General features: G+C 49.9%; 1 protein-coding gene and 1 long non-coding RNA gene across 2 annotated transcripts in view; one reads left to right on the top strand and one right to left on the bottom strand.

Annotated features, from left to right (window-relative positions):
* CCND2 (cyclin D2) overlaps positions 1–11,068 on the bottom strand; it is a 36,897-nt gene extending 25,829 nt beyond the window's left edge. Inside the window, exons 1-3 of the mRNA XM_062615536.1 lie at positions 10,274–11,068; positions 8,569–8,784; positions 5,787–5,946 (exon numbers count right to left, since the gene is read on the bottom strand). Of these exons, the coding sequence (XP_062471520.1) occupies positions 5,787–5,946; positions 8,569–8,784; positions 10,274–10,468 (571 nt within the window). The 5' untranslated portion in view covers positions 10,469–11,068. The remainder of the gene's footprint in view (positions 1–5,786; positions 5,947–8,568; positions 8,785–10,273) is intronic.
* On the top strand, positions 10,234–14,224 carry LOC134162071 (uncharacterized). The gene is made up of 2 exons (XR_009964179.1): positions 10,234–10,373; positions 14,027–14,224. It is a non-coding gene; the product is annotated as an uncharacterized LOC134162071 (long non-coding RNA).
* Positions 14,225–15,599: the final 1,375 nt, after the last annotated feature.

Raw genomic sequence — 15,599 nt, forward strand, 5'->3', positions numbered from 1 at the left:
CAAATTTCACCCAGCCTCAAACTTCACACAGCCAGTGACTGTACTATGAAGATATGCCTGGATCTACATTCTGCAAACTAAGTCTAAAAGAAAGGTCTGAGGGAAACAACGTAAGTAGTTAATGAATTCTTGCCTCTTTGATCCAAATGCAATTCCAATATCAGTGTGTTACTTTTTTTTTTTCCCAAATGCAGCTGGTTTTAATTTCATTGGCCATTTTTTCGTCTTGCTTTCATGTTTCTACAAGACACTCAAGTTTTACCCATGTTAAGTATTTCTTCAAGGCAAAACATGTGACTCTTCAGCCCTTCAAAAAGGGCATGGAAGTGCCAAGTATAACCAAACAAAAACTGTCAAGTGAAATAGGATGCAAACCTGCTCCTATCTTTTGAGTAGGTGGGAGGGCAGACACTCAATTCTGTTCTGGGACTACAGTAAAGAAAAAGTATTTGGCCTTTATACAAATGGGTCTAAAGTATCCTAAACACTTACGCTCCATCACAACCATCCAAGTGAGGTACAGACAAGGAAACACAGTGTATGGACAGTCTATGTAAAGTGTATGAGCAATCACTACAATATGCTCATTAGCTGATTACAAAACACTATTTCTGAACAACTGTTTGCACCAATTATTATTTTCACTTGTTCTACACCTTCACTAAGGAAGCCTAACCAAGGATCAGGATTGTGTTAGCACTTGAACCACCAGAAAAGGTCTGATCTGCAGCTAGTCAGAGGTCAACTTGAAAGAGGATAATTTATCTGGAAGTGCTGGAATTACGCCAGCTTGTATCAGCAAAAGGGTCTCTTCCTCCATTTCCTTCTACCTCATCTTTCCAGATTTGATGGATCCTACAACTTAAGGAGTCTGCTCATCTGAAAAATTCCCCAGGCTCTGCTTACTTGTTGGAGCTTTCACGGTTCTTGTGGCTTCATTTTGATGGAAAACTTCATATACTGCCTCTCCAAAGAACCAACAAGAGCGGTAATGAATTCACAGGTATTATTGTTTCTTCTGTCATGCAAGAAGTATTCATGCAACCACGGCCACTTTGCAACATATATTTTATTTCTAAGAGATTAATCTACACAACAAAGCCTCTGTGGACTTCTTTCCCTCTCCAAAGAACAGCTCCCAAAGAAAACTCCTACCACACTTCTGTCCTCTGAGCCCAAGTAAGCTAGTGTAAGAACCCAGTTAACTCTTATATTGGCTGAGAGGGGAAGGATGCATAGTAGACCTTCCCAGCAGGAGCCCTGAGGACCAAACATACCTCTTGCTGTTACAAGGCATTCTGTGTGGTTGCCCTCCACATCACTACTAGGGTTGTGGGCCTAATCTTGCAGTCTTTGCTTAAACAACGCTCCCATTGACTTCCACAGAACTTCTGTCTGAGTAAGGACCCAAGATTTGGCCCAGGAGTTTATAAAAAAGCCTCTCAGCTTTCAAATGTAGATGATTAATGTCCCAGAAACAGTGGGCAGAGGTTTGGCACTCTGTACAAAAGTGACTTAAAGCTGAAATTTTCCTCCTCTTTCTCAGCCTCTTTGCAGACATGGGCTTTGAAAGCCATCAGTCTATGAGATGCTGCATTGTATCCATCATGCGAACATCTCACCTGCCTCTGGACTCAGCTGAAGCACAGAAGAGACCGTGCAAAGGGCTGAGACTAGAGATCTACAAGTTGCCTTCTGTCCCTGCAAGCCAGCAAAGCTTTTTGCTTGCAAGTTTTGCACGCCACTTAAATACAACACTTAAAACCTCCTCACTGAGATTGCTCCCTCCGTTACAGCTTGCGTTCAGAGACGCAGAGCTCGTCTTTCTGAAAGCCTGACCTGCACAGCCTGCCTTCCTTCAAAGCCCATTCCCTTACAGGTTCTGACATAAAAAGGGGTATCCTGAGCCAAAACAGTGGCTCGAGCCTGCAGCACAAGCCTGAACATAGGGAAGCAGCTGGGCATCTGTGACTGAACAGTCTGGAAGAAGAAATGGATAGCATGCTGAAGCTGAGGCAATAATGCACATTCTCTTTTCAATGCCAGTATGGCATGCTCTGCACGCAGCTCTGTAACTGGTGCCCTCTCCCACTACTCCAGAAGCAATTCCCTGGCTTGGAGCATGCCACGTACAAGCAAGTGGGCAGTCCCCGAGAATACATTTCCAAACTGTGGAGTGCTGCTGTGTGAACAGACAGAGGAGGAACGAAGGGTGCAAAGCAAGGAACAGATGGAGGTAGGGTCAAAGTAGCAAAACAGTGTAATCCCAGAAAGTAAAAAAAGAATTATTTCCATTGGGCTCACAGATAAACAGTAAGCAGTAAACATCAATTCTGCCAAGCTATATTGTAAAGACGAGGACTCCAGATGCACCCTCTTAGTGTCTTTAAAATTCAGAAGACTCCTGAAGGAGATTTTAGTTTGCATAGGGACCCACCAGTGGGAAATGACATTGCAACACACTAGGCTATGCCAGTGCATATCAATCTATACACTCTTATTGGGCAGTGAGCAAGGCAACTGGCAGAAAGCTGGCCTAAGCACAGGAAATTCCCAGCCAACAGACTGAGCTCTCGCTCAATGACAGTGCCCTGTTTGCACAGCCACGGTGCTGTCAGCACAGTCAGGGACAGGCTGCAGGAGAGATGCCACTTTCAGCCCCTTCCCGTGGAGAAGTAGGCTCCTGAAAGGACTGAGTGCAGGGCAAGCAAAAGAGAAAACTTTTTAGTCAGGGAATAAGCTTCTGTCTTGCTCAGCAGCCATATGTTCAGATGGGACCAAGGGCAAAGAAGGATTATGTTCCAGTTTCAGTCATGCTCATGTGAATCATTAATCACCACAAGGACTGGGGAGAGGCTTTGGATTTATATCCACACAGCTTCTTTCAGAAACTGGCCTCAAAATAAAATACAGAGAAACAGAGAAAATGCAAGAATGATAAACCATGACTGAGATGAATATACAAAAGAAGTACCACCTCCTTTTGCATAACGTTCAAACAGAAAGAATATAGAGATGAATATCAAAATGATCCTACACATCCAGCCCAACATCCAGAACTGTTAATGGCTGCTTCCCTCTCTGTTTGCTGACCCAAAGTGTTGCAGGATGGGATCACAAGTGGCTCTGCAAAGGCAGGGAACACTTGGGAATTTCTGGTGTTGTGCTTTGGCTGGGAAAGTAAAATGGAGCAGTGGCGAAGAAGAACTCAGGCTAGAGGAAAAAGTTCAAAATATGCCAGATTTTGCATGATACACTAAAGAAGATGAAAAAGTACTTGAGAGCAGAGAAAGTTGCAATGAGATGAATTAGGAAATAAAAATAGATGAATTTCTGTGCTCCAGACCAGGGCTGTTAGCCAGTCAGCAAGGTCAGGTCTGGTAACAGTAAAGAGTGAAAACCAGGCTAAAAACACGCATGGAGGGAGGCAGCAAGGGAAGGGGCAGCCACATGTGAAAGGAGGTCATATTGCTGAAAGAAGGCAAATGGGGAAATGAAACACCAGGCTTAACCCAAGCTGGTGGAGAGCGGAAGCTTTGAGGGAGAAAGGGAAAGAAGAAACACAGCAGCTGATGACAGCTCTGCAATAAATGGGACAAGAAAAGGAAATGACAACTGGATCTGGAAGGAAGTCTGATGAGAAGGGGCTTTTCTTCACCAAGGAGGGCAAGAATGACTTTGAGAAGAGTGGCAGTAAAATACAGTAACAACATTTCTATAATGCAAATGCGCATAGTAGCTTGCTAGTAAACTGCGAATGAGGTAGAAAACTGGGAATGAGGGCTTGGGTAAGACCTCTGCTTTCAAAACTGCAAGGGGTTGTGGGTCCTTCTCAAAATCAAATGACAACCCCGTAGTTTGCGAAAATCGGATAAGAAAATAAAATCTACAGCCAGCATCATGTTGTGCTGTCTTTTAGGAAAATCCATGTGCAGTCAATTATGTCTTTCATTTGCAAGAAAAGAAACTCTAACTTGTTGCCTTCTTAAACTGTACTTGGAGGACCTTGGTTCATGCATAGCATGAGATGCGTAACATGAGCAGCAAGTCACACAGTGGAAGCACATGAGACAAGTGCATGACTGGGCTAAGGGCTGGAACTCTTTCTGTTTTGGATCTCAGTAAATGAACTAGCAACGCATGGAGCTAACCATCAATGAATTCATGGAGGGAGCGGAAAGAAGCCATGGACTTCGGAAAGTCCTTCATGGCCCACAGTCCTGCAATGGTCTGATTACACAGAAAACTTCAAGGGCAAAGGATTACAGAGAAGAATTTCAAAAGTTAAATCACAATGAAATCTAGGTTACTCAAGAAAATGTCCTCTTGGATTAAAAAAAAACAAACCCAAGCTCCAGAACCCCCCAAAACCACTTAATGTAGAAGGCAAAATGGCAAAAGCAACGGAAGAACAAAAGAGAGAGAAGATTGGTCTGGTCTGGAAGACAACATCAAGGTATGTTGGAGGATGATGGCTGATGGCATTGTGAGGATCCAGACAAACGTTCATGGGAAAGAAAGAAGAAAAAGCGCAGTGCGAATGAATCATGAGAAGGCAAAGAAAGAAGGCAAAGCTCACGTATCAGATTAACCCTGATGTAAAAAGTTAATTAGTCTAGAAATGTCTGATGAATTACCAAAAGTGATCCTGCAGACTTCCAGCAGTATTTCTGTTGAGTCCTAGGGTCTTCTGCCTGAAAAGGATCATGCAGCGATGGGAAACGAATGGAAAGCTTGAGCATCTTGGTAACCAAGTCAATTACCCTAACACTGCCCAGATACAACTCTAAAACAGATCACCTGAGGTAGGCAAAACCAGCCTGCATAGTAAAAGAAAGACATTCATACCCAAAAGCTGCACCATCTTCTTTTCCCCTCTGCAAACATGCAGACAGAACAGTTCCTATCACACAGGACTAGGTATGTAAATCTGTAATGAATTCAAACACTAAGCCATGTACTACTTGATGATAACCCTGTCAAACACTGCATGCTGTTTGTCTGTTCCAGGACTAGCTTCTAAGAGATGGTCTAAATGTTAATCCTCCGGATGAAAATTAAGAGTAAATTTATTTTGTGAAAGTCACTGTGAAAACAAACAAACAAAAAAGCGTTTTGCAGACAGGTATAAATTCAAATCTGCTCTTCCACAGAAGCAGTTATTCCCATCTAAGTCTTCAGAAACTATTCATCCAAACATACAACAAAAGAGGAGTGTAACAGTTCCCTGCTTTCTTGAAGGAAACATCTAAATGTTTAATAACTGCCATTCCCTATGCTTCAACAATGTGGCAGCACCACAAACATGTTAAAATACATTTTTTACTTTTCATCTGGACAGCATCCAGCTAATGAAAAATTTACAAACACACTAATTTAATGCATTAGCCAAACACATTTTGGGCTAATGTGTCATAACAGCTTCTGGTATTGTGGCTGTCCCACATCTGTCCTTACAACCTGCGGCTCTTAAAAAAACTGGTGAACAGGGCAAAGTAGAAAATCATATGATCTACTCCAGCCTTACTTGACTTCACTGGAAAGGAACTGCACATTATTAGGAGTTAGGACTGCAACTGCACTACAGTTCCCAACTGCAAGGATTGTTTCTCCGTAGTTTTGGAGCCTGATTCATGATGCCCTCTGCAAACTGCCTCACCAGCTTCAGTGCTCTTCCCGCATCATGTAAGGATGGAAGGGATGAAAAGCCTTTGTACCACCAGAAATTAATGTGCCCTCCTAACCACACAGCAAGCAGCAGGTACACGCAGAACACCTTGGCCTACCTGTGGCACAAAGGGCAATGAACGTTTGTGCATGCTTCCGGATCAAAAGCAACTTGTCTTTAGGTAGAGGCAGCTTCCTTAGGATGTGTTCAATGAAATCATGCGGGGTGACAGCTGCGAGGTTCCACTTCAACTTCCCCAGCACCACCAGCTCCCATTCCTGCAGGGTGGAGAGAAGGGAGAAGCTGTAAGCAGTACTGAAAAAAAACTCCCAAAGCCCCTGTCACCTATTTCCTTGATTGTAATTATATCGCTGCTGAACTGGTCTTGCTCAAACATTTTTTTCCATATGCCCCTAGTGCTTTGAAGTTGTTGACTTTATTTTTCTTTTTTTTTTTTCTTTTTAACACTGGAAATGTCAAGCTCTACTGAAAATAATGAGACCTGGCAGCTCTTGCCAAGGTTTTACTTTTTTTTTGTATCCAGTGCTGAATGCCCACCCAGAAAGTTTAGCCTGCAATTAGATATTGCCAAGGTCACTGTGGTCCTTTCCTAGCAACTTTTTTTTAAATGGCTGTAGTCCTTAGTTTATAGCCATTTAAAGCCCTTAGGATAACCATGCACAAAAATGACCTAGATATGCATGCTTTTTTCCAAGACTGGGGAAGTTAGCTTGATGGCATTCTCTCCCAAAACTGTATTCAAAAGCGCCTGCAGATAAATCTGATGGTACTTAAATGACTCCAAGACAGGCTTTGCAAAAAGGAAACGCACACAATGCAGCCAAGAAGTAGCCTGTGTAAATTATCTGCCAATATATCATGTAGGATACATTCCCACATTCTTTGCACACCCAAAACTCCCAGTGAAATCAAATAAAAGCTTGGGTGGGTATGTAACTACTGGCTATTCCCTACAACGGGATTATGTGTAGAAATAGTACCTAATGAACACATCTAGCCGTGGGGTTCAACCAGGGCTAGACCTGCATCCTTCAACATTCAAAATAGGTTTTGAATACCTCACAGTGCCCTGCAGTGAACAAAGCTCAGGCCTTGGACTTGCTTCTGTCTCATGCATCAACTATTAGCTATTAACTAAATTCCATGCACTGATTCTTGAGTCCTGATGATACGTGAGGCTGATGGAGCTCAGCATGGTGGGTAGCCCAGCTAAGCTTGTAGAGCTGGCAAGTTGAAAAAAAAGCAGCCCTTTTGCAGCTGAGGAGACGTCAACCGGCGTTGCTGAGAAACCATAAACATGGACCCCACAATGCCATTTCTGCCATCGTTTCTCTGAATAGATGCCCACTTTAACAGCAAGTTACTTTCCTACGGACATTCCTACTGGATTATGAAAGAGCTCTCCATAGCCTGGAAAACCTCATGTTCACATACGTAAAAGGCCCCTAAAGATAGATTGGGTTTTTCTGCTTCCTCAAGAAACCCCATAAAATGTTTGAACATAATGGCAACTACGTTAACTAAGGACTGATCTTCCCAACATCACTAATGCCACAGGTTTTGATATAGAAGAGCACTTAACCTAGATGATAATACAGGGAAGCACTTAAAATACATGCTTAAACTCATGTGGCACAAAAAGGTAGGCACATCCTTCCATGGTTTCTCACATGGGGGCTGCAGCACTTCCCATGGCAGCATGTACCACTGACAGCATTCACCACGAACGGGACTCTTCATGAGTGCCACAGCCATGTCATGGTTTGCAGCACACAACTCTTCACTCTGCAGAAGCAGGAGCTCCCAAACCCTCCCTGGGGGAATTCCCACCGCCTTCGCCCACTGATTCACAGGAGAAATTCTCCTGCGATCCAGCCGGGCGATGTGCACTGACCAGGATCCATGAGCGTACAGCCAGCTGAGAACACATCTCACCCAGAGCCATAAATACCTGCCTGGTGCTCTGCACCACGAAGCACTCTTCCCTTAAATAATGGTGTTTTTTTTTCTGCCTTCACCATGACCGAACTGATCCTGAACTACCAGATGTGGCCTTTTACACCGGGGGCTGCTTAACCGAGATGCGTTTTTACCTCACCACCTGCACGAGTGGTAACCTACCGGGTAGCAGTGTGGAGACACAGGGCCGTGGCTCCCCACCTCACAACCCAGCCACTCACCGGCGGGCACCACGGCCCCTCCCGGACACCATCCCTCCCACTGCCATACCCTCCCCATCCCCTTGTGCTGCATCACCAGGGAGAGGCACTCCCGTTGCCCCGGGCCACGGCCGGGAACCCCTCACCTCTCCCCGCCTCACGCCCGCCCCGCCCGCCGGGGGCGCGGGGCCGCGGGGCCGCCTGGCAGCCGCTCAAGGGGTGAAGTCACGCCCGGAGCCGCGTGTCTGCCGCCAGGTGGCGCCGCCGCGCCGCGCCGCCCGCCCCCCGCGCACGTGCGCCAGGCGCCCTGCCTGCCCGGCGAGGTCCCCGGTGCGGGAACACCCGCACCCACCGGGGTCTATGGGACACAAGCACGCACGCACACACACGGGGGACACGGCACGGACATGGCAAAACCCTTCACCAGTGGGGCAGGAAGCGCCGCTGGGGTGGCTGCGGAGGAGGCTGCGCCCACCGGGAAGTCCCGCGTGTGTGTGTGTGTGCACGTGTCCCCCAAACCAGTCTCCCTGCGGCTTCGGGTCGCCCCCTTTCCGAGTGTTCAGCACTTTTTGACATGGAAAGCGTGATTTTGTAGAAGGTGGGTGAGGGGTGACACAAGTGATGGCTTCGCCGTGTGAGAAAAGGAGAAGGAAGAAGGCGGCCAGGACAAGCTGCCGGAGAGGTGGTGAAGAGGGAAGGGGAGGGGGGGGGGCTGCTTACCAGCAGCTCTTGGGGTTTGATGGAATTGTCCGTATATATGCACAGCTTCTCGGCTGTGAGGGGGATTGTCTCTTTCAGCTTGGAGGCCAGGAACATGCACACTGCCCCCAGCAGTTGCAGATGGCACTTTCGAGTGGGCACCACAGCTAAGAATCTGTCCAAGTAATTCATGGCCAAAGGGAAAACTTCTTCTTCGCACTTCTGCTCTTCACAGACCTGCAAGCGAGGGGAGCGTGGGGAGGACGGGGCAGCGGGATGGGGGTGGAGAGAGGAGAGAAAAGACACAAGGAAAAAATAAATAAATGAGTGATCCCACGAAACAGACCACTGCCTCCCCGCTATGGCTCCTGCTATTTTTGTTTCCCGGGGAGCTAAATTTTGGGGGAGGGGGAGATCTCTGGAGAGGCTGGGAAGGCTGTCAATCGGCTTTCACATTCCTTTAGTTCATTCAGTAAGAAATGAATTCAAGACACTGTGTGGGAGAGCCGAAGAGCCCCATCCAGCAGCAAGCGAGCAGTCTCCGACTTTTTTTTTTTTTTTTGCGACCCAATTTTTTACTTTTTTTTTTTTTTTGATTTCGTCATATTTTCAAAAAATCGATAAAAATATCACAACTTCCCCGGGGGTCCCGGTTTTGGTGCTGGTGGCATCCCGGGACGGTCCCCTGTCGTTTCCGACAATTGCAAAAATTCCCTCGGGGGGCGTCCCCCAGCCCTGCGCCCCCGATCCGGTACGGGGGGGGGAGGAAGGACGGGAGACACAGCGAGGGCGAGGTGGGGTGGGGAGAGCCTGAGCAGGAGCGAGCGAAAAATGACTTCAAAAATTTACCAAAAATCGGAGCAAGGGAGAAAAAAAAAAATTCGCACATGAAAACCAAGCGGGGGCTCTGGGCTTTCCAACGCACGAGGTTTGGTCCGGGAAAGGTCCCCCCCAAAGGAGATCCGAAAGGGCAAATGATGGGCGGTGGGGCCAGGGCAAGGCAAGAGAGACTGCGGGGATCTGGGCCCGCTGCCGCCCCGCCTGAAGTATCGGGGCGAAGGGGGGGTTCGCCGCCAGCTCTGGCTTACCGACAGATCCCCGCCAGGCCGAGAAGGAAAGGGGGCGCGGCGGCGGGATGCATTTCCGAACCCCTTCTAGAAAGGGGGGGGTAGACGGGCTCGGCGCCTCCGAGCACAGTTGCATGCAACGCAACATGGCGAAAAAAAGGCACGTCCTCACCACTGCATACGTGGGCATGAAACCCTCGCTGGGCAAAACGCGGGGGGCACCGAGCACCCCCAGTCCCTTGCCCTGCCCGGGCGCAGCTCCCTTTTCCCAGAAAAGCCTCATTCCCAAGCGCTCGCGGCAGCCCGCCGCCGGAGGCGGCTTTTCTTTTGCTTTTTAATTGCAAATGACTTTTCCAACCCCCCACCCCCTGCTTCCTCCCCTCCTGCACCCCGCTTTGCAGCAGCCCCCCGGAAAGCGCGATTTCCCCCGTGGGCTGTCGATGCTCCCTGCGCCCCTTCCCCCACCGCACCTCTCGGCACCGCACCGGGTGAGCGCAGGAGGGGGAGGAGAAGGGGCACACACACTCAGAGAAGAAGAAACCCCACCACGACCGGAGTGCCGAGAGGCTGCAGGGGGAGAGGGGCCGAGGCGAGGCGGAGGTGCTGCCGCCCGCGACCCGCCGCACCGAGGGGCCGGGGGAAGGCGCCGGGATACTAACCTCCAGCATCCAAGTGGCTACCATCCTCCTCATGAAGGGCTGGATGTCCTTCTGGACGCACTTGAAGTAGGAGCACTGAGGCAGATACCTCTCCTCTATGGTTAGTAAGTTGTGCAAAACGCGGTCATCGTAGAGCAAGTTTGGGTCAGGGAGAGCTCTCCTCATGGGATCCACCTCGCAGCACAGCAGCTCCATGTTTCCAAAGAGATCTCCCTCTTTCTCTGATGGGAAAGGTTTCCTTTTTTTTTTTTTTCCCTTTTCCTTTTTTTTTTTTTTTTCTGGAGGGGGGGGGGGGGGGGGGGGGGAAGGGGGTGGGGAAAGGAGGGGGTAAAGGAGGAGGGGTAGGTGGGTGGGAGGAAGGCGGCAGCAGGGCTTTCCAGCTCGCTCCTGCCTCCCTTCTCTCCCTCTCTTGATTTCTAGCCTAAAGTTGAGGCAGTGACGCAACTCGCCGGGGCAGGCAGTTCTCTCTCTTGTTATTATGGAGAACAGCAGCTGGTCAGACGTAACATCAAACGCTCTTTTTTTTTTCTTTTTTTTTTTTTTCTTTCCCCCCCCTCTCTATAAGCTAACAAGGAACCAGGAGGCCCTCGTATAGGGACACACACATACAAATGACAGCTTCTCTTTTGCTTCCTTCCAGCGACTAAATGAAATCCGCTCCACACTTTCCTTCTGCGGGAGCTCGTCTGAATCTATTTCCCCCTCCTTTTCTTGTAGCAAGAAACTGAGGGCTCCCTCTCGATACCCACCGCGACGATGAGGGCGATGGATGCCATGGCCTAGCGGGGTCCCGTCCCACACCCCACACGTACCCCCCCAAGCCGTTGACCCACTCTTCCCTTCCGCACCCCCTTAATCTGCAGCCGGAGGGGGACAGGGCTCCGTGCTAACTGCAGCCTGCTGCAAACCCGAAAAAGACCCCACTGATCCTTGAGCGGTGGTGGTTCCCCGGCGTTTTCGGGGTGCAATCTAACAATAATCACCGCTGCTTCCTCTGGCACATGTAGGCGTTTCTAGCAGGCGAACCGTTTTAGCAGTGCACGACGACACTGATAAAACTTTCTAGGAAACGGAGCGGAGGAGGGAGGAGGGAGAGAGGTTGGCGGGGGGATGGGGTGGGGGGGGATATGTTAGGGGAGTTATGTCCCGCACCGGGTGACTTCCACCCTCCTCGCACTTCGCCGGCGTCGCAGTCGGTCCCCGCCTGCAAAATGTGTCAACTTTGCGAAGTCTCTACCGCTGTCTGCTACGGTCGAGCGGAGGCTCCCGAAGGGGAAGGAGCTGACCGAGGCCGGCCGGGGACGAGCTGCCCGGGCGGCCGCGCAGCGAAGCGGCCCCGAGGGGCATAAGAGGATCTCGCTTCCCGGAACCGCCGTCTTGCCCCACAGCCCCCACCTCCCACCCACCCCCCCGCCGGGACACCGCGGAGGTGGGCTTGGCGGCGGGGAAAGAAATACCGCCTTAAAAGAGTGAGTGGGGAGTTTGGGGCGCCGCTTCCCCTCCCTCCATTTGCATAGCCAATAGCTCTGGGTCTCTCGCCGCTGCGCGCTGATTGTTACCGGGCAGATTTTATTTTAAGGACGCATGCTGCCGGGCATCGAAAGCAGCCCCGAAGGGCAGGGGGCGAAGTGGAGCCCCCTCACCTGGTCGCACTGCCTGTCTCGGGAGCCACAAGGTCCTTGCTGTTATCGGGACAGGCGGGCTACCGGCCGTCGTTGCCAGCAAGCGGGCAAACGCGTCCCGTCGCACACCAGCTCTCTCCCCCTCTGCATCAAAACGGATGAGAGGGACGGGACCGGCTGTGCCGTGGGTTGCATCTCTTCGGACTCCAGCCCTTGCAAAAACCGTCTGGGACGGCTCGGCACCTAAGCCGCCTGTCGGAGCACTGCTACTTCGCCGACAGAAAGCCGTCAGGACTCCCCCTTCCCTCTCCCCCTCGTGCCCCGGTAGCTCGGAGTCGGCCCGGGACAGCCGACCTCTGCACGCGCTGCTAGCAGCATTTCCCCGCAGAATCAGCTCCGTGCCCCCACCTCCCGTCCCGTCACCGAATCGGGCAGCTCCTGGCCACTGCCGAATCGCGGCAGCAGCAGCGCCGTCCGGGAGCTGCCGGGCACCGTGTGTGGCCCCTCGTACCCGCACCCCCCGAGGCGGGAGCTTACCGGGGACGAGCCCGCTGTAGGCGGAATTGGGCAGACTTTGACCAGCAAGGCTCGCGTTTTACGAGGGCGAAGGAAAGGAGCGGGGAGGGGGCACCCCCCGGCGTACGTCGAGGGCGGCGAGCGGGGACCCGCTGCGTCGCGGCGTGCTCCGCAATGAAAGGCTCTTTAACTTCCACCATTCATTTCCCCTTCCTGGCTACTCCTGTGAACAGGGAGCGTGTTGTGTCAGCGCACGTTTTCCTTCTCCAAACTTAAATTCATAAGCGCTCCCGTCTGGCTTTGTAGCCCGACAATGCAGCGATTGTGATTTATGTGGGTTTCGGGCGGGAGGACAACGGGTGTCCTAATTGTCCGGCACGGACTTTCCGAAGTGGGGTGATGTCTGGGGCACGACGCGGCTGCCGGCGCGGGGACCGGGGGAGGCATGGGGGCGGCCCCCTGCACCCCGCGACGGGGCGGCCGCGGGGGTGGCAGCCACGGGTCCCGCGGGCGGGCCGCAGCCACCCCACCACCTTCCTGGGAGGGATGGGAGGCTCCCTTTAGGAAAAAAAAACAACAAAACCTAAATCAATACATGGAAGCATGCCAGCTTTGCACGTGGAGGTGCAGCAAAAAAACACCACCAAACACCGCTTTTCCTCGGTGCGACGGCTTCTGTATACGCGGTACCCTTTTCCAACGGGGAAACACTGGCCCTCTGAAACGCGGCCGCGGAAGCCAAGATTCCCGATGTGCCCCTTTGCCTTGTCCCCGTGCCCACGGGCGCTGCCGCATGCGTTTGGAGGCAGCAGATGTTTTAACAGCCTCCGTGTAGAGATTACCGAGTGCCATATGTTAAATGCCACCCTCCCTCCGGAAAAAAAAAAAAAAAAAGAAGAAAGAAAAAAAGGAAGAAAAAACTACTTTTCGCACTCGCTCCCAATCTTTTGGTGAGCTGCCTCGCCCGTTCAAAAGCACAAATGATTCAGTCAGATACCGCCGGTAGGTGTTTTTTTACCCCGGCGGTCCCGGGACTACCGTGCGCTCAGCCCTAGGCGGGCGCTCCCGCGGAGCAGCGCTGCGCCTTGCGAGGAGCCGCGGCCGCGGTGGGATCAGCGCTCCCGAGGTCGGACCGCCCCCCCCCCCCCCCTTTCCTCCCCTTCCCCGTTCACAGCCTGGCGGGAAGGGGCTGTCCCGCTCCCAGCCTTACCGCAGCCGCCGGGGGGCAATGCCGCAGTCCCTGCTGCTGCCCTGGGGAACCCCTCTTCTGCGGGTCGTCAAGTCTGGAGTCACGGAGCCTCATCATCAGCGTGACACATAGTTACCATCAAATCTGTTCTGTGTAATGGCATTTTGTTGATGTTAGTCGGAGAGCGCTGCAAAACGCGGCGACTCTTGGCTTTTTTAAAAATAGATCCTTAATTCGTCATCATTTCTATTTATTTAATTTCTTTTCTCTGCACATCCCGGAGAACAATCTTGGAAGATGCTTCAGGGGACAGTATGAGATCAAGCTTTGCATTCGAACCGCAGACCAATAGACGCATGTTGTGTGTGCGCCCCGGCAGCCACAGGTTTTTTTATTTGTTTAAATGAAGTAAGTATTCCCTTGCAGTGCTTGAAACCTGAAGGCTGGAGTGTGAAACATGAGAATCTGAAAGTGAAACCGACTGGAAGCCAAAAAAGAAACAGATGAATGTGTTTCCACCGTCCAAGCTGAGGAAAGCCCCGAAAGCAAACAAATACGTGAATAATAAAATGTGCAATAGATTTGGAATAAACCATTCCAGCTTCAGTCACTGGAAGCAGTCTATCCTGGTGGTTTCTTTTTGTTTTTTTAAATTCTTTCTTTTTTTAATAACTGATTTTTTTTTTGCTGTTCAAAGGTAGATTCCTTAATTCTGTGATGTGCAGGAACAATATGATAAAAACTATCTTTTCTTTTCTTTCCTTTGGTTTCTGATTAAAGACCAGAAGAGGATTTGGATGCTGCAGGAAATGCTGCACCCTGCCCACGTATTTTCGAGCAGTTATTTTTAATTGTACAGGCAATTTTCGGCTTTAAATACCTGAGTAGTGGCAGCTTTATCAGTTACAGCCACCTTAAGTACAGCCAACATAAGTACTGAGCAGGTGAAATATATCCTGTAATAAAACTATATTTGCCTTTAGAGGGTGATTTTATGCAGGCAGAACAATTACAGCATTAACTAACGAATTCTGTGTGATTGCTTAACATATTTTTAATTATTTACTCCTTTCTGGTTTATGCAAAGTTTCTTCTTTATCCTCTCTTATTCCTTGGCTTAAACTTCTATAGAGCAGAAAGGAGAGACTGCATCTATGCAATGCCCAGTGCAAGGAGTGCACAGCTCCACTGATAAGATTCCTTCATTAGGTGAGATGGGAAGGGACTCAAAAAAGAGCTTCAAGAGTGATCATATACCTGGGAATCATGTTTTAGGCTGGAAGACTTTGTAAATTCATCACAGCCCAAAGACACTCCCAGGTTTGACACAAATGTAAACTAGAGAAATCTAGACAAATTCAGGGAGATTTAGGGTGGTAGAGCAGGTAGCGGTACATTTAGGCTAACCACAAAGTGAACTTTTCAACTGCAACTTTACTAATCCCTTGATATTTTATTCAGGACTGTGTTTTTAAGGTTAGGTGGGTTAAAACCTTAAAAAAATATATTGTACCACAAATCGCAGTTGCAGAGTTGGAGGAGAAGTTACTGAGTGGGGTTGTGTGACCAGTGTGTAACCCAAACCCAGAATCAAATACATAATCTCCATGATGTGTTCTGGCCTTAAAATTACTTCATCTGTCAATCTGTATAGAACCTATAGCCTGTGGTAACATGGGCACATTCAGTATTCAGGTGAGACCTCACAGTTTTCCTGCAGCAAAGGAACTGAAAGCAATGAGAAATTTCTGCTGGAGCTGAAAGTCTTGGATTGGGATTTTTCTCATTAGATGGGAAACAGGGAAATTTTTGTGTTGCTTAACTCTGGTGGTGCCACAGCCTTATCTTGCAGGGGTGCCACGTCCCTTGCAGTGAGTGCTGCCGACTCCATCCTCTCCTTGATGAGCTGGATGATAAGGCTGTGAGTGGTTTACAGAGAGCAGGAGCACGTAACAGGTGCCTCCCCCGTGCCAGAAAGTCAACTGAAAGGGAGAGCTCT

This window comes from Pezoporus occidentalis, unplaced genomic scaffold, assembly GCF_034315485.1.
Source record: "Pezoporus occidentalis ecotype Australia unplaced genomic scaffold, CSIRO_AGI_Poc_V1 ctg182, whole genome shotgun sequence".
Taxonomy (NCBI): domain Eukaryota; kingdom Metazoa; phylum Chordata; class Aves; order Psittaciformes; family Psittacidae; genus Pezoporus; species Pezoporus occidentalis.